This window comes from Anopheles merus, chromosome 3L, assembly GCF_017562075.2.
Source record: "Anopheles merus strain MAF chromosome 3L, AmerM5.1, whole genome shotgun sequence".
Lineage (NCBI taxonomy): Eukaryota > Metazoa > Arthropoda > Insecta > Diptera > Culicidae > Anopheles > Anopheles merus.
Window position 1 is genome coordinate 35,914,596 of NC_054085.1, and position 22,357 is coordinate 35,936,952.

At 45.9% G+C, this 22,357-nt stretch overlaps 1 protein-coding gene across 4 annotated transcripts; it reads right to left on the minus strand.

Moving 5' to 3' along the window:
* Positions 1-253: 253 nt before the first annotated feature.
* On the minus strand, positions 254-21,018 carry LOC121599562 (ATP-binding cassette sub-family G member 1). Of its 4 annotated transcripts, XM_041927441.1 has the most exons (9): positions 20,797-21,018; positions 19,977-20,137; positions 7,772-8,114; positions 6,694-6,823; positions 2,472-3,010; positions 2,000-2,407; positions 1,761-1,877; positions 1,428-1,684; positions 254-1,363 (listed from the first exon to the last, which is right to left on the minus strand). In XM_041927441.1, exons 3-9 carry the CDS (start codon positions 7,827-7,829, stop codon positions 1,022-1,024), a joined length of 1,851 nt encoding a protein of 616 aa, XP_041783375.1. In that variant the 5' UTR covers positions 7,830-8,114; positions 19,977-20,137; positions 20,797-21,018; the 3' UTR covers positions 254-1,021. The 4 variants fall into 4 exon arrangements, with proteins under 4 accessions (XP_041783375.1, XP_041783374.1, XP_041783376.1 ...); XM_041927440.1 differs by lacking the exon at positions 19,977-20,137; XM_041927442.1 differs by lacking the exons at positions 19,977-20,137; positions 20,797-21,018 and adding an exon at positions 12,139-12,556.
* Positions 21,019-22,357: the final 1,339 nt, after the last annotated feature.

Genomic DNA, 22,357 nt, shown 5'->3' on the forward strand with positions numbered 1-22,357 from the left:
TTTTGTCAAGATGAACTGAATTTTTAAAAGCAAGCGTTTGATTGAAAACTTTCAAGGACGTTTCTCTTGAAATATTTCGTGACAAGAAACGCTTCAGCCTGAAATGCTGCAACATTTTTAAATCCCACGTGGTTTGGTCGTTAAAATTACAAAAATATGGGCGTTTTCTACGTTTTACTGAAGCAAACTACTACAAAAGCTATGTAAATTATTTCAAAATTATTCAAAGGAATAAATCAATCCAAAACTTTCATTCCAAAAGTCGAAAAAACGGACCAATTGATCATTTATTGCTGTCGCATTTTTGTAAGTACAGATTTTTGTTTGTTTTTCATGTAAAAAAAGGTATCATCACTAGCTTATATCCTGCTGAACCACACACATACACTGCTCTACACTACACGCTTAATAAGCTACACCTTAAACTCTAACAGAAACGATACAAAACCAGTGGGTGAAGAATGACGGCATTTTGACGGCGGTGCAGCACACATTCCCGAACTGCTGTTTTTTTGCTTCTACGTTTAATCGTAAATAAAAGAAGTTTGCCTATTGCCTTTGCCCTACCAGCTACTACTGGGAATGTTGTGCTACTTTAGCTCCTGCTAGTATTGAGTAGTCTCTCTTGTAAAAATTTGTCCCATGTCCCTTGTCCTTCCGCCCTCCAGAGAGACCTTCCTTTGCTTGTCAATAGTACTTTGGATTCGTCTAGTAAAAACCCCTGTCCCTACTATAATCTACGATAAAAAGAAAACAAAAGGAAAGATACAAAGTCTCTTACACTAGCGCTCGCTACTGTACTGTAGATGGAAGTCTTGGATGCGTTAATGGGTCAGTGTTTTTGTCGCGCAAAAGTTACACGCACGATTGTAAGTGAAACCCAACCAACGCATGAGGAGATAGTTGGCTTAGCCTTAAAACGAAGAAAAATTAAAACTCTCGATACGGTCAACCGTTATCGATAGGATCACATTGTGGTTTTTGCGTCACGTGGGCTCAAACGAACGGCAACGTCGTCCTGTTACTTGTAGAACCGTCTCCGCAGGCTCAGGTAGCACACCAGCCGATAGAAGAGCGTCATCGAGATCAGGATGGTAAGCTCGAACAGTAGCGTGGTGTTGTCGATGCGTACGTAATGCAGCAGAACCTTCGGATCGTCAAAGTGGCAATACATCTCGTCACATTCGAGCCGGGCCCGGTTGTAGCCGAACACAACCAGCACGACCGACACGACACCACCACGGATGAAGGACACACGCATCAGCCACTGCATGAGTACGGGTATCTGTGGGGCAAAGTCGAACCCGTAGATGGCCAACCCAAGGAATGGTGCTATCGTTAGTGGTCCAATGGCGGAACCGTTCTAAAAGAAGAAGGGAAAACCGTTAAAATTTATGGAGAATTGTTGTAAAACCAAACCTTCTTACCATCACGTTGAAGGTGGCACCAATCATGAGGCCAAATCCTTCCGCACACAGCGAAACGATGATGCCGACGAGCGCAAACAGGCAGTAGCGGAACAGCTCTGGTGGCAAACCCGACAGCCAGTACACGAGCAGGGTGAACACAATGTTGAGCAGCAGCTGTACGGGCAGCCGGGACAGTGTTAGGGCAAGATAGTAAGGAAACAGTCCGTACCAGCGGTTGAAGCATTCCTTCTTTACCAACTTCACTTCTCGCGGATCTGGGAGAGGGATTTGTAAAGAAGATAAGGCTAGCTCTAGAAAGAGAGACTAAGGCAGCTCGACAACTGTACTTACAGCTCAGAATTGGTACCATGACCTGGGTGTAGCAGAAGAAAAAGCACACTCCAAGACAGAACTTAAGATGATCGAACATGCGTGCACCGTCGTTGGCTGCATTCAGGAAAATAAGGCCTGGAAAAGAAGAAATTTATCAGACTAATGTCAAAAGGATGATTTTGTAGTGAAAATTGCATAGCTTCTGGCGCAACAGAAATCATACACACAACTAGACGCCTAAATGTAGGCAAACCTACCGATAAATATTCCACACGCAATGTGATGTACAAGCTGAATCCACAGCACTGTCCGGTTGCGTATGATTTTGGTCCACATCAGCCGGAACAGTACCCAGAACTGGACGAACCCGGACACGGCGTGCCGGTTGTGAAAGAAGCGCGTAATCTGTTTCATCTTCTGCACCAGCGTGCTGACGTGCGGGCCCTGTCGGTCCAGTACCATCGAGGTGACGGTCGGTTTCAGGACGAACTCGCCGACCGGCTCCAGCGAGGACGGTTCGTGCTCGGAGGAGATCGAGGCGGGTCCGGAGCTGGTAGCACCGGCCCCCGTTAACTGCAGCTCGGAGCAGATCGACTTTCCATTCTGCATCGCGTCGGCAAGCGTGGGAATCAGTTCCTGGGTGTCGCTATCACAGATTTCAATAACTGCAAGTTGAGAAGAAATGAGTAAAGTTACTGTGAAGACAGGATACGGGAGTCAACCACTTACTAAAGTCCGCTGGATTGTAGTGCCGAGGGCATTCGATGTTCAGGTGCGCTAGGAAGGGAACGAGTGCCTTCGGATTGCCCTGGTACACGCACTGGCCGCGGGCAATCACATAGATGTGGTCAAACAGTGCGAAAATGCTCGCCGACGGTTGATGAATCGTGCAGACGACGGTACGATCCTGGCGGGCAAGATCTCGCAACAACCGGACACAGTTGGCTGCCGTCACCTCGTCCAAACCGCTGGTCGGTTCGTCCAGAAAGAAGACGGACGGATTGGCAACCATCTCGAGCGCGATCGAGAGTCGCTTCCGTTCGCCGCCGCTCAGTCGCTCGGCCGTTACATTGCGCCGATGGTTCAGGTTCAGGCTGGACAGTACCTCCGTGATCGTTTCCTGGCAGTCCGTTTGGTCTTTGATCTTAAGCTTGCATGCTATCGCCATCAACTCCTCGACCGTCAGCATCGGTTGATGGTGATCTTCCTGGGTGATGTAGCACGACGCCTTCTTGTTCAGGTGTACCGTGCCCTGGACACCGGATTTACTGTGGTGGTGGTGTGTTGGGCGAAGTTCAACAACGAAACGAAAAGCAAACAGAACAAAAACTGAGTGACGTGAAAGGAAATGGAAACAATTGTTCACAGGACCCGGCCATTCCGGATGACGTTTGCCGCAACGAAAATGGCACAAGAACGCACTGGTGAACAAGTGATTCTTTTAACCCAGTTTAATCGTTTTAATCGGGTTGCATTAATTAAGCCTGCTACTTTGTAAAAGTGTAAAACAAGGCCGTGATAAAGGCCGGGTGAAGGTGAAGAAGGGAGGTGCATTTTGTTAATTACTTCTCGGTCACCAGCTGACCCAGAAGTCCCGATGTAGCACCCGATGTAGCAGAAGTGTTGTTCTAATTATGACAGCATGCTTAGACCGGCTATGTACTGTTTTCCACGCCTAAATTTAGGCAACATGATCAAACCTTAGTTATTAAAGATTGTTTGTGCATCCATAAAGCTTCTTTAAGTGTATTTATTGCTTATTAATGTCCTATTTAACTACTAATACTGAGCTGCGCATTAAATTCCTTATTGATGATTCTATTCAAAAACGAAAATGCTGCTTGAAACATCTTTGCACGCCCAAATGTATGCAATAGTACTAATTAAACATTTTTCTGTTTTTAGAGACTTTTGACTGGACTATTTAGATACGTTTTTTAACAAAAATTTTAAAGTTTAACTCTCATTCTGGGTGCTACTTTTCCTCAATCCAAATTGAAAGATATTCCCATAAACGGCAGACCATGACCACCTACCCGCCCGAATTTTGCGCAATGTCATAGAAATTGAATTTTAAATAAGTCACCGACAGGACGGCTGCAATTTTCTGTCCGCAATCGTGCAGTGCGATCAATTCAACTCGCGAGCAGGTGCAATTAGCGTGCGCATAAAGCATACAAAACGGCATATGCCCCACCGCTCCGCAAAATGACAAATGGCCATCCATTAAGCGCACTCGTCGCGGTGTAAAAGAGATGTAAATGTCTACCACGCAGGCGACTACAACGGGACGGGTGGCGGGGAAGAGGCAGCACTACCTGCGATCGGACCGGACGATAGTGACAAGCTGCTCCGGTTCCGTTTCGCTGCACATCTACCAATCTATCTTTGCCGTTACATTCAAACAAAAAATGACACATACAACTGCTTACCCTGTGCAATATGCGAGCTCAGGCTCATAGAAACCTCGCACTCAATAGCACAGCGTGTCATTATTTGCAATGATAGAAAGAAAAGGGACGGCAACGACAAAGCGGTTTCGCACTAACAGCAAGGTCGCGTTAGTGTACGCGCATTTATCATGCGCGCGTAGTGCATCGCGAACGTATCATTAAACAATAATACCCCAATGTGTCAAACCTTCCCGGTGCCCTGTACCTTACCCGATTCAGTAATCTTTGCGGTTAGTGAAATCGAAAGTAACAAAACTGGCGGAATGAAGCGAAGGAAACTCCTGCTCCACGTACGTGCACAACCTAGCATTTAACGGTCGGGTGACAAAGCAATAAAAATGGTTCCCACCTCGTGCTTAATCGATCGCTGCGAGTGAATGACAGCCCGCGAACCGAGCCAAATTCAAACAATGCTTCGTTTACTCAAAACGATCGTCACACGTACAAAACAAACATTGAACGTTAATTGTCCCAAGGGGAGGTTGCTTTATTGATTATGTCTTCAGCTTGCAAGACTGGACCTGGAGCTGCAACGGGGCGGGTGTGTTGCCAGCATAAATTACCTCATATTTATGCACGTGCCGGAGGTTGGTTCCGTTGGCCAGCCGCCGCCAGTCGGGCGAGCGAAAAGCGCCCCGATCTTTATTGATCTGGCAGAGAAAAATAATTGACGGACGCGGAGTGTGCAACATAGCGCTCACGGACCTTCGAGAACAAATGGAATGAGATGAAAGAGCAGGTGGTGGAGGGTTGGCGGAGTATTTCATAAGGGTAATCCATACTTGGCAAAAGGCACACACATACACACACATGCGTGCACTCGCACTCGCGCTTGTTTGTAAGGCATGGTCGAAGGCGAAGACGGCGTTCGGGCGACCCTGCCGGGCATGTGCACGATGTGCGATGTATGTGAAAACTTGGTTGCACTTGCTTCTTGGGGGGCGCGTGCTTGCACACACTCGCACGATCGATACCGGGCCGGTCAATGGCCCGATTTGCGTATGCGTTTTGTGGGGAAGGGCCACCGACACACAATCTCGCGAGATTCGAGATGGGGGAGTAATGTGGGTGAATTAATTATGGTAGAATAGGGGATCCGATCACTAGCGATGAACGATAATTGGTATATTAGGTGATAATTACAGTGGAGCAGTTAATTTAATTATCGGATCACTTTTTTTTTGCTGAGAGGTAAGAAAACGTTGAGTGAAAATTGATTGTTTGATTGATTTTAGATCATATTTAAACATTATTCTCTTCCATTTGATTCGTATTACACGATTGCCTATGCTAATCGAAGATGTTTTAGTAACAAAATTTGCCAGTAGGTGGCGCTAGAATCCTTGTTCATTTTTAGTCGTTGTTTATTGAATTTTTAAGCCAAATTTCAACGTTTCATTCAAAAGAACCTTTGATAACTCAAACATTACTTTATTTGCATCGCATTGAAACGACTTGAAGCTAACACGCGCGTTCTGTGGCAGAATGAATGCATGCTCCCAACTGAGCCACGTCCCGATGCGTTTGTCTGCATATAAAAGTGATCGTACGCCGTCGTGATCTTTTTTAAGCATACTTGGCATTCTGCCAGTTGCACTGTAGACGATCGCCCGGGCCGACAAACTATGCTGCCAAGAAGGCCAAACACGCAACCAGTTCTGCGACACGGCGAGGCCAGCGAACCCGTGTGCAAAGTGATCGGGCAAAGCTAGCACTGGGATAGTTCTGACTCAAGCGGGAGTAATGATTCGTTTTGATGCAGCGTTTTTGGTGCTCTTTAGAAAAAAGGGCTTGAAAATAGAACTTTTCTAATTATGCAGTAGCAAAATGCCATGTGCTACCAAAACCCCCTTACATACAAAGTTTATCCTTAGCCACATCTTGGCGCTTAGAGGAAACTGCTTCTAGTCGCTGGGGCAAAAACGTGCCAGCCAAGTGTCATTAGGCACAAATGTGCGATTGTTTTTCTGAAGCGTGTGGCCTCCCACACACGCCTGTCAAGAGCCATCAAGCATCAAGATCGTCGGAGATCAGCTCTCGTGAAAGACACTCTGACGTCAGAGGGGCATTAATTTTGCTGCTCTGCTCAACTAACGCTGAAACTATTCTTTGTGTTTGCTTTGTAGCAAGTTGTAACAGCAAAAGGGATTGTCAGATATGTATGAGAGATGACCAAGATTCTAGGGTTAAAAGTGGGCACCCTGTATGGCCCTGTTCGCTCAATAGTGTGATTTGAATACAACCTCTTCAACACTCCCTTTGGCTGGGGAGGGGTCAAATACAACCGTAAGATCACGCGCCGAAGGTTTGTTATCTAAGAGGTGATGCGTGTTGCCTGCTTCCTTATTGCACCGCGCTCGAGTACACTTCTGATAAGGTTCAAATGTTACGTACGGCACTCTACTGACATCTTAACAACGCTTAAACACCCAACTGTAATTCTTGCGTCTCGTGTTAGCCCCCGGGGGGGCCAAACCGTCCGCCTGTACTGCACTTACCGATAGCCAGAGATTGCGTTCAGCAGGCTGCTTTTACCCGCGCCTGAGGGACCCATAATTGCGGTTAACTGTCCATGCCGGAAGACACCGCTGACGCCCTTCAGGATCGTCCGTTTGTGACTTTCACTTACTGTGGAGAAAATAAGGGCAGATAGAAAAAAAAACGAAGCAAATTAGTAAAACCATACATAGGCAAATATTAAGTAATACAACCAAAGTATCGTTACTGAAGTTGGAGAGGATTGCTCAAACACATCGCTCAACACCTTTGATAGGAATCTTGACCATATTTTTGAAGCTATTTGTGTCACGGTCGCACCTGAGGCTACCTCTTGCACTCATCAAAGTGGACGGATTGTTCAAATCTGAAAGGTTAATCCTCTTCACTGGAGATTGACACAACGCTATGCTACAATGGGGATTGTTGGGTGGCTTTTTTGTTGTTGTATGAAGATGACCTTCACAAAGGCACATCAAAGCTTCATCTCTGTGAGACAGCTGTATCGGTTAGAACGATTATAATGACCGGAAGGCAACTTGTCAAAAACCACGTGATGAAGTTTGTATTGGAATTGGAGAGGCAAGCAATTTAGAAGTCTTTGTAAGCCTTCAAGTAATTTGATTTTAATTATTTGTTTACAAAACTTCCGACAAACGATCGTGACGATCGATCTTGACTTTAGCAACACCTTTCCCTCTTAATTCGCTTTAATCATTTAGATAAAAAGAACGTCATAAAAACTGTAAGCCATTACTCTCATCTCATGGTTCTTTCGCGTTCTCAGTACCGCACCAAGGCAGAGCTGTCCGCCCGTCCAAAGGAGCCGCTAGGGGCGGGGGCAAAATAATTCATTTAAAATTACAGTGCATCGATGCACCGCCACCACTACCACCACAACTGGTTAACCTCGGGCCAGGCTTCTTCCTGGTAATCTCACTGGGTTCTGGTGTTCTGTTTTCTGTGCACCGAGTCGCACACACCGAGACAACCATCAAGAACCCGTGTCCGCTCGCAAGCCGAGCGTCTTGCTTACGCATTGACGCACGACTGCACCGGTAAAGTGCATCCCACACTTACGGAAACTTTTGCGTACGTTGACCGCATACTCGATGTCTTGGAACTCGACGTCTTTCATCTTGAAGCCACGGTGGTGATTGTTGCCGGTGCTGTCGAGTGCACTTTAAGCGGCCAACTGCCGGATGAGACACACACACACACACGCTCGTCCGGGAATGTTCTGCCTTTGGGTTTGTGTTTTTTGTTCTTGTTCTAGATTCAACTTTAGGGGTTTTTTTTAGGGATTATTTAAATAACACCTGTACGCTGTACGACACGCTACGACGAAACTTCCTTCTGCTAAGGCGTATTCCATCAGTCCATGTCCGCGTTGTTTTTTTTTAAGGTAGTGATGTTTTTTGTTCTGAAAATGAAGAAAAAAATATACATATAATTAATAGACAAGAAGAGAGCAACAAAGACATTGCTACAACTATATCTTCCGGTGCAACAAAAAAATGTAAACAAACGTAATTTTGATATATTCAAGCTCTGGACCGTCCACCTCGGTTCGCTCCAAATATCAGCTCAGCTGAACTACACCCAACCCCGAAGGTAACCGGTTTCTAGCTGTAACGTCGAGATCAGACAACCATGCGTATAGGGCGGCACACATCGATACACTGTTGTGGCAGGCAACCATTTCACCTTGATCTTGACCGAACGTTGGTGTTGCTGCCGCTACTCGACCAATGGCCCTCCCCGTCCCATCGGAGCGATTATAATCATTGCTTTTGATCCTTGCCTTGGCCATTCTACTGTTTTGCTTTTATTTTCGCTATCCTCAGCACCTCATCTCGTGCTGATTGCTATGTGTCTTGTTCTCTCTGTTGTTACTGATGTTGCTTTTACAACATGCTGAAGCCAACAGCAGGACGAGTGTGGGGAATGACTACGGGTTGTTGTTTGTTTACTTCGTCTTTTTGTAGTTGGGCTGAAGCGTGGATTTGGTTTAGACCACAAAAACGATCAAAATCATCAGAGTTGATGGATGTTGCCGTATTTGGAGAATAATTGGAATGATTCTGCACCTATGGCGTCGTTTGGAATTTGGAGTCGATCTCAAGGTTACACTGATACATACTCTGATTTATGAATAGATTCTTCTGTTGAATTGTAACGATCATTTTAAAAGCGATATGGGATGAAGGGATTGGATGATTGCTAAGGGAAATTCAGGCTATTGTCAGAACTACAGTATAATGGAATATCCAACCTGCAGGAGAAATTCCAGAAGCTTCGTACGATCAATGTTTCCCAGCAAAAAGGCACGATCATTTCAGCACAGGTGAAAGGTACACCTGGTGCCTCTCACCACCCAGAGCTTCAAGGATACGGCAACGTCACCCGCGAACGTGCATGCATTTACGTGCATCACGATTTTTGCGAGCCACACACAAAACTCCAACTCCAAACAGGAGTGTCTAACGAGGAGGTGCATCGTTTACAATCCCAACGACGTCCGATGTAACAATTGCACGACACGAAGAGCATCGCGGCATCGATCGGCGATCGAAGATCGAACACTTGAATGGACGTCAATTCGTGTTGACCTCAAACGATGAACCGACGATGTTCCGCCGCATTGTAAATTAACGAATCATTCCTTCGCATCCGGTGTCTGTGTGTGTGTGTGAGCGCACGTCGCAGTGTGTCAACATAAAGTTCATAAACTCCAGCGTGGCGTCCGCAAACTGTCAGCGACGGTTGCAATGCAAATGAAGCTACTGTTTATGCACACCCCGTGATGGCGGTACCCATGACAACGGTGAAACAGCACAACCGACATCGATCGTAGGGCGGTGAACTGACTGGTGCGATGAGGCGAGAAGTTCGACACCCGAACAATTACATACATCAAGTGAGGTGAGAAAAGATGATTACATCTTGTTCCCACTCGTTGGTGGCCTTGCAAAACGGAAGCTCCAGCGGGGTTTTATCATATCACGACACGGTGCTAAGAACATTAGTTACCAGTGAACCGGAAAATGTCCAGCGTAACGTCTTTATTTACTAAGTGGGTAGGTGAACCCGGTGGATGAGTAATACAGTCGCAACATAAATAATCAAACAATGCGGTAACCTTTAACCGTAGCAGATGATTTGAAAATTAAATCACCAGGAATGTTGTTCTAATTGCACACAACAGAGGCAAAGAAACGGCCAAGATTAGCGCCTTTAAAGTAACATGACGACAAGGTGCACAATTTTCCTGTCAACGCGTGCTGTTTAGTGACTCATTTAATTATCGAGCGAGAGGCTCCCGCGACGGTGAGACATCGATTGTTGCAGTAGATTAACATTTGTTCTATTCAGTATAGGTAACGAACGCAATTAAAAGGTATAATGAGCGACTTACGCAGATAATAAAAGATGGCGAGCGAATACATTAAGTTGATAGAGCGATTTTAAATATCTCCTGTCAAACAATGATAATAGCACTTGGAGCAGAGATTGATCTATGTGTCTTTTAATTTTCCGAAAGAGGGCGCCACTACCATAAGTACCAATATAGAGTTAATTTCACCATTTTTGTTGATTGGTGATTTGGCTTTTAATCTTATTTTAATTAATTAATTTAGCTTATTTTAATCTTCAATTCATTGCAAATAGTTCTATAAAACAGTATTAAAAATACTCATTTTACAAGAATATTGCGCCCTCTCCAAGCATACTTGGAAATGTGCACTTAGTACCTAGTAGTACCAATCCATAAAACTAATAGAAAAATAAATGGTTTGCTGATGAAACGCCCGCGTAATGATAGTCATGGAGCATAATTTATGATTAAATGGAACCATTATTCACCACTTCCAGCTGTTCGCCATCGATCGAATCGTTTCATAACTCCCAACCGACCACCGACTACACAAGAACGACTCAAAAAAAGTGGTACAAAACCTACGAGCTTTCAAACACAACCTGCCAAACGGCTAAACGATTCTGCTGGACGGTGTTCTGCACAACCGAAAAAAAATCAACGAACCCGTTCCCTATCTTATGCTGCTAGAAGGTCGCGTTTAAGTTTTCCAACCATAAGCGAGTACATTCTGTTTTTCCTCTACAGCACCTCCACAGAGTCAAACACAGTCAAAAACGATCATCTGAAATCGAAATCCCCATCCACACAGCAGCGACGACGAACGCGAGCTCGCTGGTTTGCCTGTTTTCTTCAGCCACTCGGTGTGCCGTTGCAACATTCTGCAACAACTGCAGAATCAGTTGGTACGGCCCCGGGGCACGATCATATGCATCCAAAATGTACCACGAACCGGTTAAAAGGCGAACCATCAGTGGAATGGTGGACTGCAGGCCTGTGTGGTAGAATGTTTTGGATTTTTCTGCTTCTGCCACTGTACTGCTGCACTGGAACGTGGTGACACTGGGTGGTGTTTGTGGTGGGATTGTAGCTCGTTTACGCTTTTGGACAACTCGCGCCAAACCGCGTCGCGGCTTACCCGTCCACCCCGGTAGCGCCCGGTTCAAGGTTGCGCCTCACATACTCAAACTTGACTTTTACGACGCATACCGTCACGCAGTGAAGAAATGCTTCACCTGCACGGTGCACCTGCTGACTGTTGGTGGCTTATTAATTAATAAATGTCCAAAGGAAGAGTTGTAAGGTGAAGATTGTGGCCTGGATTTGAAAAGATCAAACGACTCAGGTGGCTACTGTTTGCATGCATCGGTATGTATTTTAACCTTGCAGTTAAGATGACGGCATACAAAAGCGCAGCATTAGAATTCTGTACAAAATAAATCACCATGTACAACTCATCTTTCGATTAGCATATCTCCTCAAAAGATTTCTGAACAAAGAAAGGAACGTGATATAGCTTTCAAAATGTAAAGAAATTGATGTAGCTCTTGAAACAAACAAAACACCTTTGCTACTGTAATCGATTAGTGAAGGGCACTATCAGCACCTGTACCGATTACGTACAAAACCCAGGGATCCCGGGGGACACTAATTGTACGGCTTCACACGCCGGTAAGATGATGGGGAATACGGTGGACACACACGTGTACTAATGAAGGGTTAGGGCAAAGGATGCCATTATTAGCTAATGTCCCGCGCGGGCCAGGCGTACTGGAGCGATTAAGTCATTCCACTGGATAGTACGTATTATCACTGGACAAAACGTGAGTGATCACGTTTGACGGCACCGGTAAGTGGGTCACTGTGGCGAGGAGTACTCAAGTTCGTGTCCAGGAATAAACATGGTAAGATATTGGTTACCGTTGAGGTTATCACTAAAGAGCTTAGTAGAACTTTTTTAGCACAAAACTCTTTAAATGTTCTTGAAGGACTTGGACAAGCAAACAACACGCTTTTTCCAATTTTAGATTCACTATTACACACGTCACATTATACTACACATTATCACCTTTGGCCCTTTTGGTGTAATATTTTAGCCACCCACTTCCTGTACACTACCAATCCATCAGAATGTTCACTTTAGGCTAGGGCGCACACTTCACACTGTTGCACATTGCACATTTGCGGGCGGATAGCAGCAGTTAATCACTAAACCACACACACACACACTGAGCGCACACCAAACGCAAGCGATATGAAGTGCTCCACTGATTAGCACCGCACTAACAACCACTCGCCTACTTAACAGTCCTGGGTGGCTTTGTTCCCCAGCTCGATTCACTTAGAGTGCACTCACATGCACTCCGTTCCGATACTATGTGCTGCGGTGTCCCATTTTGCTACCATACTGAAGCGCGCACGATACTGGAGCACCGATAGTGTGTGGATTTCTGCCAATGAAGTTATCACCACACCACGCCCGACGCACACCAAGTGTGACCTAATTGTTGGCCAAACTGCGCAACGAAGCCCTCGTGTGCCGGACGAGCGCGACAAACGATAACATCGGGAAAGAACGCTCTGCTGACGTTCCACGATCACCCGCGCCGCGGTGACTAATTGTCGCAGTTTACGATCAGGAATGTACCCTGACCGGGCAAAACAAAGCACGCTGGAATGATTCGATTAGCATTTTATTGGCCACTTATAATTGAATCGGATTGTTCAATTAGTTAGCTCCCTGATGGTGGGTTTGCATGATCGAGCTGACAGATGCAAGGTATGCAAGGGTTTGACACACTGTGTCGTCGTCACAAGTAGCCTCGTTTGGTTTTTTTATCCAACGCTGGCTCGACATGACGTGTGATCAAGCGAATCGAATCGAAGGTCAGCTAATGAGAGGGGGAAATGGCGGTTCAAATAGAGTGTCAAACGATCGTCTCGATTGCTTCCGATCGATTGTTAGCTACTTCATGGAGTTAAAGGTGTTCTAAAAACGTGCTTCATTACAATGAACTATTTGTCTGGAAAGGTTTATGCATTGTAGCGTTCGAGTTGAATTATGACAGCAAGATCTAGTTGAATTTAAACAAAACAAACAATTCAAAGCCACACAGATTGCGCCATTAAAGCTCCCAAATTGGTAACAATGCAGTAAAATGGCATTTTCCCACAACGCCACAAGGCCACACCAAATGTGCGAATTAGACGAAGGTTAGCAATTCGCAGATTCTTTATTGAGCCTCATAAAAATAACCCACAAGCAACAACAGTCGACAAAACCCACAAAAAAGACACAATTCCACTCCACTGTTCACTGTTTATGTAACAGGATATTTCGCCACTCACGCCGCCACTTTTATGGTGGCCAACAGCCAACATCAAAGATTATTTATTAATTATACATTCGACAGTGCGCGACAGTGCGCTGGACGCGAAATGGAGGTCAAAGATTAGTCCAACAAGTGACGTCCAGCTCATTCATACCGCTCGCTTCCCGCTCGGGTCATAAATGAACCATAACTCGGGTGCATTTGCATACGAGTGCAGCAGGAGCATGTGCGACCGTTGTATTTCCCCACCCCGCCCCCCCTCCTAACGCATCGATCGATTTACATCGTCGTGCTGCTGTATGGGATTTGAACAACAACAGTTCACACTATCGTACAGGTCAACAAAGTGTGAAAGAAGCGCTCCTTTTCCTGGGTCGATTTGCGATTAGACGAGTGTGCCTGTGGTACTAGACTTTGAGCCTGACCTGGGCCTGTCAGTGGATCGATCTGTTTCATCAGAAAAAAAGGAATTACAAACAAAGACTAAACACTTACAGACACACCACAAAAAAACACTTGAGTTGTGTTTGTGTATTAGTTCTTCACGAGCTTCCTCAAGTGAGAAGACAGATAAGGGCTTTGACTACAACTATTGAGCAGCTCCAATCACAGAAGCAGGCTCGCAGATTAGAACGTCAAGATTAATTCGACAGCTGGACAGTGTTGGTTTATGCTAACGAACTGCTGCGACGTGCCTATTTTGTGACACGTCAGTCAGCGTGTGTGTTTGTCGGTGTGCTTACTAATACCCAGACCTGCACCGATTGCCAGGGCCAAGGATATGCCTACCAAGCGTGGCCTACTAAACCGGGGCAAGGTTTCATCGATCGACTATTCTTCGGATACACCTGAACAAAGCAGCCGAGTGTGCGTTTTGACAAAGCCCTTCCTGCAACGGAAAAAACTGCGAAACTAGCCTACTCCTCCTTGGAAACTGATTCTTGATCCTCCTGTCGAGAAGCTGTTGGCCGACAAACAATCACACGCCTCGATGTGTTACTGATACTGAATTATGTCATCGCCTCGCACGCAGTTCCGTCTTGCATTTACAATTGCTGCCGGAAAGAGGGTTCCAGAACTTCTAACACCCTAGGCACGAGGTCAAGGGATGGCGTCGGTTTTTAGCATCATTCTGTCTTATCAGCTGCAGCAAGGTTTTGCACCCTCCCGGCCGAAGCATTGCACTACACGTGAGAATGTTTTGCCAACTGCGGAGCGTTGCCTTATTGAGGGTAAAAACTATCAGGCTTCTGACTTCTGTTGGAATTTGAACTCTCTGAAACGGTCTACGAGGACGTTGTACGTAGAGAAACGGGGATAGAAACCAGAAGTTCTGACAAATCTGCTTGAGCTCAGTAAAGTACGCACAAACACTCAACCCAAACAGAGCAAAACAACAACAACAACACTCCCTTAAATAGCAGCTGTTTCTGATAAGCACGTGTCAGACTATGGGGAAGAACAGTTAATATCCCTTCCATACGAAACTAGATCAGAACGAAGTTAAGAGAAAACAGAACCAGCGGCAACACAAGCTGCAAATTACAACACCAACCGGTCATAATCATACAGGTTACGTTGTTGGAGGTGTGTTGTTCCTTCTGGGACCTGTGCAGGACCCACCGGACCATGTTTAACCTGTTACCTCCTGACCCTGCCATTTTGCACCAACCATCATCATCTACATCAGATCTCCGATCCACGGGCTTTGTATAATTAACTGTGTCAACTTAACGGGCCACTGGAATGCCACCACTACCTGCCCACTACAGGTAGGAGCGTTGGTTCTTATCCGCAGACTGCGGACGCGGATGTCCATTTAATTATTGATCTTTACGCGCACCGAGTGCGGTACCCAGCCGGGGAGGCATTGGGCACGTGCAACACCCAGTCTTTCTTCCGAACCGTGAGCACGGTTAATCGACCGCACACAAACACTAGGCGTGATCGCGAATATTGCGGAAGGCAACCACTCAAACGACCTTTTGCGTGGCTGCGTGTCGTGTGTCGGCGCCTTTACCCCTTACGCAGCAGCAGCAGCACCGAAGGGGAAGAAGGTTGGGTTTTTAATTGAAGTTAAGCTAGCTGGTCAGCAAATATATGTAGTCAGTGTCAGTAGGCGTAAGGGCCGTAAGTCGCGTAAGGTAAACAACAAACAAAACAATCCAACCAGCGCAAGTTATTGTTCAAGGAGGAGCAACTGCTGGGTAACGGGTTTGAATGCAACGGTGGTTTCATTTCTTTTGCGACCTCGCTGGAGGATAACAAAAGAGAGTTGGACATTGTCCGGTAAAAAAGGAGAGCTATCAATCACAGTTAAATAAAATATTAATAGCACAAAGAAGGATGTGGCTGTAAAGAAATAGACTACGAGAAAAAGAAACATATCACTCACTCTCTTTCGCAGATGAGCCTCGAACGCAGGACGCGTCTATTAGCAAACAACTCCTTCAACACCTGCTCTACATAGCAACCTGTCGCTATGCGTGCTTGATAGTGTATTTGTTAGCTGTCATTTCTTTTAGGCTCTCTCTTCCAACTTCCATTTCAGCGACACAAAAGATAAAATTAAAGGCAAACGTTGCATCAAGCCACGCGTAAGCACTTTCCTTCTTCGTGTTACAGCAAAAAGCAAAACGTTTGTCTTGACTTCAAAGCAACCTGCAAACAAACACGTGCGGTTCATTAAAAACTCCTCATTTTTAAAGTACGGAGCACATTTTTATTGCCACTTGCTTCAACCGCGTTTATGCTTAATGTTAGCGTTGGACAATTAAATGTGTTACATTTCTTGGAATGACTTCCATGCGCACCTTTTGCGCTGCCTCATCTGCGTACACCGAGCTGCGTCAGCAAGCTGGCAAGAGGCTGTGCAGCTCTCGGGTCCCAAAAACCAGTTTGACGACGCTTCTTAAGCAAATAAACATCAGTGTCGGATTTTTGGCCAGTGGAGTGACGCACAAACAAGTCACACGCTTTTTGTTTGATTCTGTTCTTGTTATTTGTGCAACAGTTTTATTACTCATGTGCTCATGTGAATGCAGCTAAGCAATGCAGCTGCGTTGGGGAAATATTTACACAAGCACAAGTAGCGCTGTATAGTGACTGTATGTTGTGTTCTGTTTGCTCTATGTATACATTCAAATGATTTTGTTGGAATCAGCAATACGAGCTGACCATTATTGCTACCAGAATCTAAATAAAAACTGATTTTTTTGAAAATAATTGAGCTTTTAGATTCGACCTATCATAAAAATCATTAGCACATTTTCGCTCACAGCAATCCTACAATGAGCAAAACAAACAAACAGCTCAACCGATAAACCAATACTTCAATCAACCTTGAACCACTTACACACTGGGCCGATGCCGAAGGTACATCATTTCACAGCCACAAACTGCACACACCTGCACCCCATTGCAGTGTGCATCGGTGCAAGTGCAGCTGCAACCGTACCCATCATCATTAAACGGTCCGCAGCGAGCATACCAAAACCAAATGTATGCATGTGGTCTTCCTTCCATGTTGCCATGCATGCAAGAGCGGCCACCACCACGCTCCACTATTGCGCTATTACTTCCAAATGTTTGTGCAAAAGAGACGCTGCATTGGAAATGCAGAAGAGTGAGGGTAAAAGAGTGGTCAGAAAGGTTACGGAAACGGTGGCGAAAGGGGGTGTATTGGCACATTGTTGTAATTGTACGTTGGGGGCATAGCAAAATCGTTCAATCTTTTGCCAGCACCTTCATGCTCCAGTTCTTGCATTCACATCTACACTCTGTGCCGATTGAAATACGCACCAATTCCGCACGCAGAACCTTCCTGAAGACGTGCCCTTCCTTTTGTCATCTTGCAATCAAAAAAACATGGTGCGTTGTTTTTATTGCCCTTTTGAAATCGGAACACATGTCGCAAATCGTGCTTTTAATTGCAGTGTATCCGCCCACCGCATGTATGTACCAGAGCTTTCATCCATTCTAGCAAGCTGAATTAGAAAATCGCGTGATCGTGGTTTGCTTTGGTTTGATCAACAACATTCAACAGGAAGCCCGTTATGCCTACACGCACACACACACACGGTTATTGGGGTTTCGAGAGCGCAGAAATGCACCGAAATTAAGTCCAATGACACACACACATAGGGTTGTTGCATTGTTTGCTGGTTTGTGGTCAGTGAAACAAAATGAGCCACAAAAGCCAAAGAAATCCAATTCCATTGATCAATTGTTTATATTAACAGCAACTCTAGAGAGCTGAGGGGCACACACTTTCACGGTGCAAACTTGTAGTCCGCAATGTAAGATAGCCTTCCACCAATCGGCCGAGATTGTGGCTGTAGGTTTGAGCCTATTATAGGTCACTATTACTGGAAAATGATGATTGGTGTAGAAAGGCAACAATGCATTTGTGTGGTTACCGGCAGGAAGTAATAATGCCGCAAAAAGTGTCGGGAGAAAGAAAGTCGCAATTATTATACAATACACAACACTATAATACCCCATTTTCTTTGCACCTGCAATCTAAATGCTGTCATTAAATCAATAAAACTCAGTCCCTTAATTGTGTCACGACAGATTCTTAGAGGCGAGATTCGATTCCATACCTTGCAGTTTGGCAGCACAAGCATTAAGCCTCAGCGCTATCGACCTGTGTACCATGATTTACGCATCTAGCGCAATATAAAGTTACGACTGAGGTTCTGATGAGCTTATTTCTTTGACGCCTACCCTCTTCTTCAACACCTTATCATGCAAAATCAGTCAAAAAAGTGCTGAATGGTCAGCGCAATGATAAACGCTCTGCTACTAACCTTAATTCAATTCAACATTGATTACAGCAGAATTCAATTGTTTCTTTGCACATCCCTTTTACCTTCATCGATCAAAAACCGTCCGAACCCTTGACCCTTAACTGGTGCCGGTTTTAATTGTGATTTCACAATGCCGGGGAGCTTTCGCACACGTCATCGCTTGGTGTGCTTGGTGCTTAGAGCGAGCCAGTCGGAAGCATAAGGCCGTGAGTCGGCGCACCGTGCTTCATGGACTTTATGGGATTGGTAGAATCATTCTCACTCGTGCTTGTTCGAGTACTGGACAAATACGGCACCTACCGAATGATACCAAGGACGCCAAGAACTCAAGCATTGAGAGTCAATGCAGCCTGCCTGATCTCAGTCTACCGATCGAAGCACCATCTTTGTCGAAAAAGTGTTAGTGAAGGGATCGCTCTCTCGGTAGCGCGAAAGCGTTGCTAGTTCTTTAGTGGCCTTGCGGCTTCGCGTTCAATGCATTTTTGGAGATGGAGTAACGAGCACAAACCTACTCTAACACGCGTGCAGGTCGTCTTGAACAGCGTCGAAACGCACCGCACCGAAGCAAGGAAGCGAAACGAAACGGCCCACCGAGCCGAGCCGTGAACCGCTACCAACCGTCAAGTACGACCACATCTCGCGCTGATCTGGTTGTTGATCTAAACGATGTCACAAAGGGGGAAGGAGATTGGGAAGGAGACAGACGCGGTGAGGAGCCGGTAAAGGAAGATCGGTCGGCCGGTCGGCATACCTAATTGAAGCTAACGGCATCGTGCGTAGATGCCCGCGGACGGTCGTAACTAATACAGCTCGGTTTGGCACGTTGACGATGACGCTCGATGCTGCAGCTGTAGTCGCACTCCACGCGCGCACCAAGATGCCTTCCGGCGGCGTCGGTGACGAGTTCTGGCGCATAAATTGTTCTATTACAGCGGTACTTTGCGACCGAAGCGGACAGGGGGTGTGTATTGGTGAAGAGAGTCGCGTGTGTTGGTGTTTTTTTTTGCACCAAGCTACTGAACCGTGGCCACCGTTGCCAACGGGGTGGCGTGATTCCGCTAGGGTACAACCAACGACCATCCATTGTCTAGCTGGCGAAGCTGGCGCGGTAACTGACCTTAGGTGTTGAAGGTGTTGCTGCCGATACCGCCGCCACCACCGAAAGCCGGAAGACATTTTACTTTCAAATAACATAAACCAACGCTGGCCACCGGTTCGAGTGACTTTTGTGCACAAGCGGGAACAACAAAAATCGTCTCAAAGACGAGTAAAAAGTACAAAATGTGTTACGAAGGGTTCTAGCAAACGCTTGCTTAGACGTTGGTGTGTTGGACAAAATATTCCCTTATTTTCGCTAACCATCGCTATCGCGTTCCAGTAACCCTGCACAGTGCCATGCGGTCGGATTGTGCGAGCGGTGACATTTGTAATTCAATCCAGCGTGAAACAAAAAGCCTCTCGCTTTTTACCGTTTGCCAAGCAAAAAAAACCGCCAAGCACTCGGAACTGGAGATGATTTATCATCAGTTTCCTGCTCGGGTTGAGATTTGTGAGATTATATATTCCAAGCTAATGGGGTTGTAGAATCGATGCAACAGGTGGACCGATAGCGATTGAAACGTGGAACTCGATTTGGACGCTCGGATAGAAATCCCAACGATCAGCAAAACATGCTGTGCAAAGCAAACTCAGGGAAATCCTGCGTTGAGTCATCAGAAACTTTAACTTTGTCCGGTCGTGTTTAAATACCAACTGCAACATACCTCTTGAGGGCTTTTCTTTCAGGTGTTTGTAAAGCTTTTTGATAACAATCATACACTTCGAGGTTCTGGGGCCGTGCTGGAGCTGGAACTTGCAATCACTTCCGCCAAAACTAACGTACTATTGGCTTTACGCTTTCCGCTTCTACCTTTACGATGCACAACTGAAACGCAACACATTGAAGAACAGGCGAAGAACAATGATTGAAAAAAAAACGACCAAAATCCAATTACACTGTGTCACACTTTCACCGGCATTCACTTGGTTGTGGTTGTACAGGAGGACCGCAAGGTAGCAGCAACAACAGCAAAAACTGGAACCAAAAGGGCAAAACAAAAAAGCGACAACCAAGACGACGTTCGGGGAGTGCTTGCTGTTATACCAAATGTGGGACACTTCTTGAGCTGCTTCAAAGAGCCAACTTCACAGAAGCTAAGCACAAGACTTTAGTACCTCTCTAGAATGTAAACAAAGCAAACGTACTGCTATGCAACGGCAGACATTCCGAGATGTCACTAGCCTGCTTCGAAATGCGCCCACAACGTGCTGGAACATTCCGTCGATCCATCCAAGTACACATCGTCGGAAATTTGATCGTGCATGGAAAGGGCTCTCTTCCTTGTTGAGATTCCCCTAACCTCCCTTCACTTATCTTCCAAGTATGACCTCAAACGTTGGAAAGAATAGGACAGATTTGCTTGGAAGAGAAGGAAAGAGAGAGCGCCACAACCACAACAAAAATGAGGCCCAACAAAAAAAACAAAAACACAGAACTGACCCCCCAAAATTATAGCCAAAAAGCGGAGGAAAAGGGCAACTAACCGTCAAACACTCACACACATAAACACAATCACATAACACACACACACACAAACGTTCACGATTTTCTTCGTCTCGATTCTCACAACCAACCACCGCACACGGAAACCTCCCGCCTGTCTGTGGCCGCGTGTTTTCTCGAGCTCGGAACGAAGAGTCCGCCGACTGCCGGGACCGAATTGTACCGGACGGGTTGAGAACCAAAACAAAACTGCCGCTCGCGAACGGCTCGGAAACGCATGCAACCCCGCGACCAGTATGCGCTTCGGGGCACACACATACACAGACACAGCTACGCGAGCGCGCTGACAATACAGTTACATGTACGCACGCATGGAAAGGGGGCGCTCGTCGACGACTACTGCGACGAGAGAGCACTGCCGCTGGGGTCACCAGAAGCGCGTTCTGTGCGCGCTGCGTAACGCAGTGCCGTGGGCAATGCGCGATGGAAGCAAGCGCGCTGCGTGCGCCTGGTTGTTCTATTCTGTTGTGGCGCAGCACTCTAAAATGCGTGCGTAACGTGTGGGAAGTAGATGCATATGCTGGGGAACCTCTTTTAAATTATTTATGAATTCGGATGGTGGATTGTACATTTAAAAATTGTACAATTAATTCTCTCCTATTTTTTAAATGCCCTAGTTTTGTACTATTGCTAAAATTCGTACTAAACATATTTGAACGAGAAAAAAAACTCTGTTGATGTTTTCTTCTTTTTTTTATTACACTGCTGTTAGCAACATCTCGATTTATAAACATTCTCATCCATTTATTCCAGTAGCTTATGGCCATTCTAAATAGCCCATGCAATAAAAGGCCACCAATCAGCCTCGCAACAATTAATACCGAATCAATATAATAAACATCCCACGCATCGGGTGTAAACATGTGCAGTTCCGTTTGCAATTCCGTTTGCAACCATTTTCCACTGAACTAACGACAATCAGTGCATCGGCCGCGTGACGTCGACCAGAACTGCCTCCCAGCCAGCCGCCGCGCATAAACACCAAACAGCTTCCTGTCTGCCGGCGTCACTTCGAAACGGACTGTGACTGTGTCGATTGATGGAGAACACATTCCCTGTGGTTGGACATACGCCGCCCGCAACACTATTTTAGTGTTTGGCCAATGTCCCCGCTGCCCTAACAAAGAGTGGTTCTGTCTATCGTTGCGAACGTGTCTGCGTTTGTGCATGCTGATGAAAACACGATTTGCAGCTGCACCGAGCGCATCCAGTACAATTTCATAGGTCAACGTACTAGTGTGCAGCAGGCGGTGCAAGCTTAGTCATAGTTATTTTGTCGGTTCGGTGTGCTTAGTCATCCACTGGGTCAGATAATTAGTGTGACATTCTGCGGTGTGGATGAAGTTATTTTGCTTGCAGATCACACTGACACAGAATTTCCGCCGATGCACGCGTGTGATAGTTGAGCTAAATTAATATTCAAACAAACAAATGCTTTGCGCAGCAGAAGCACGCAATGCGGAGGAATGTGTGCACAGTAAAACAAAAGCAAAACTGTAATCATTTTCCGTCATGCTGACAGCGCAAAAAGTTTTCTTTTTT

Bases quoted from the DNA above. Each gene is read 5' to 3' on its own strand.
- LOC121599562 (XM_041927440.1), bottom strand. From the start codon at position 7,829: ATGAAAGACGTCGAGTTCCAAGACATCGAGTATGCGGTCAACGTACGC. The intron at 2,408-2,471 runs GTAAGTGGTTGA...CTCAACTTGCAG, and splicing joins CTACAATCCAGCGGACTTTA to TTATTGAAATCTGTGATAGC. The intron at 1,878-1,999 runs GTAGGTTTGCCT...CTTCTTTTCCAG, and splicing joins TGCGTGTGGAATATTTATCG to GCCTTATTTTCCTGAATGCA.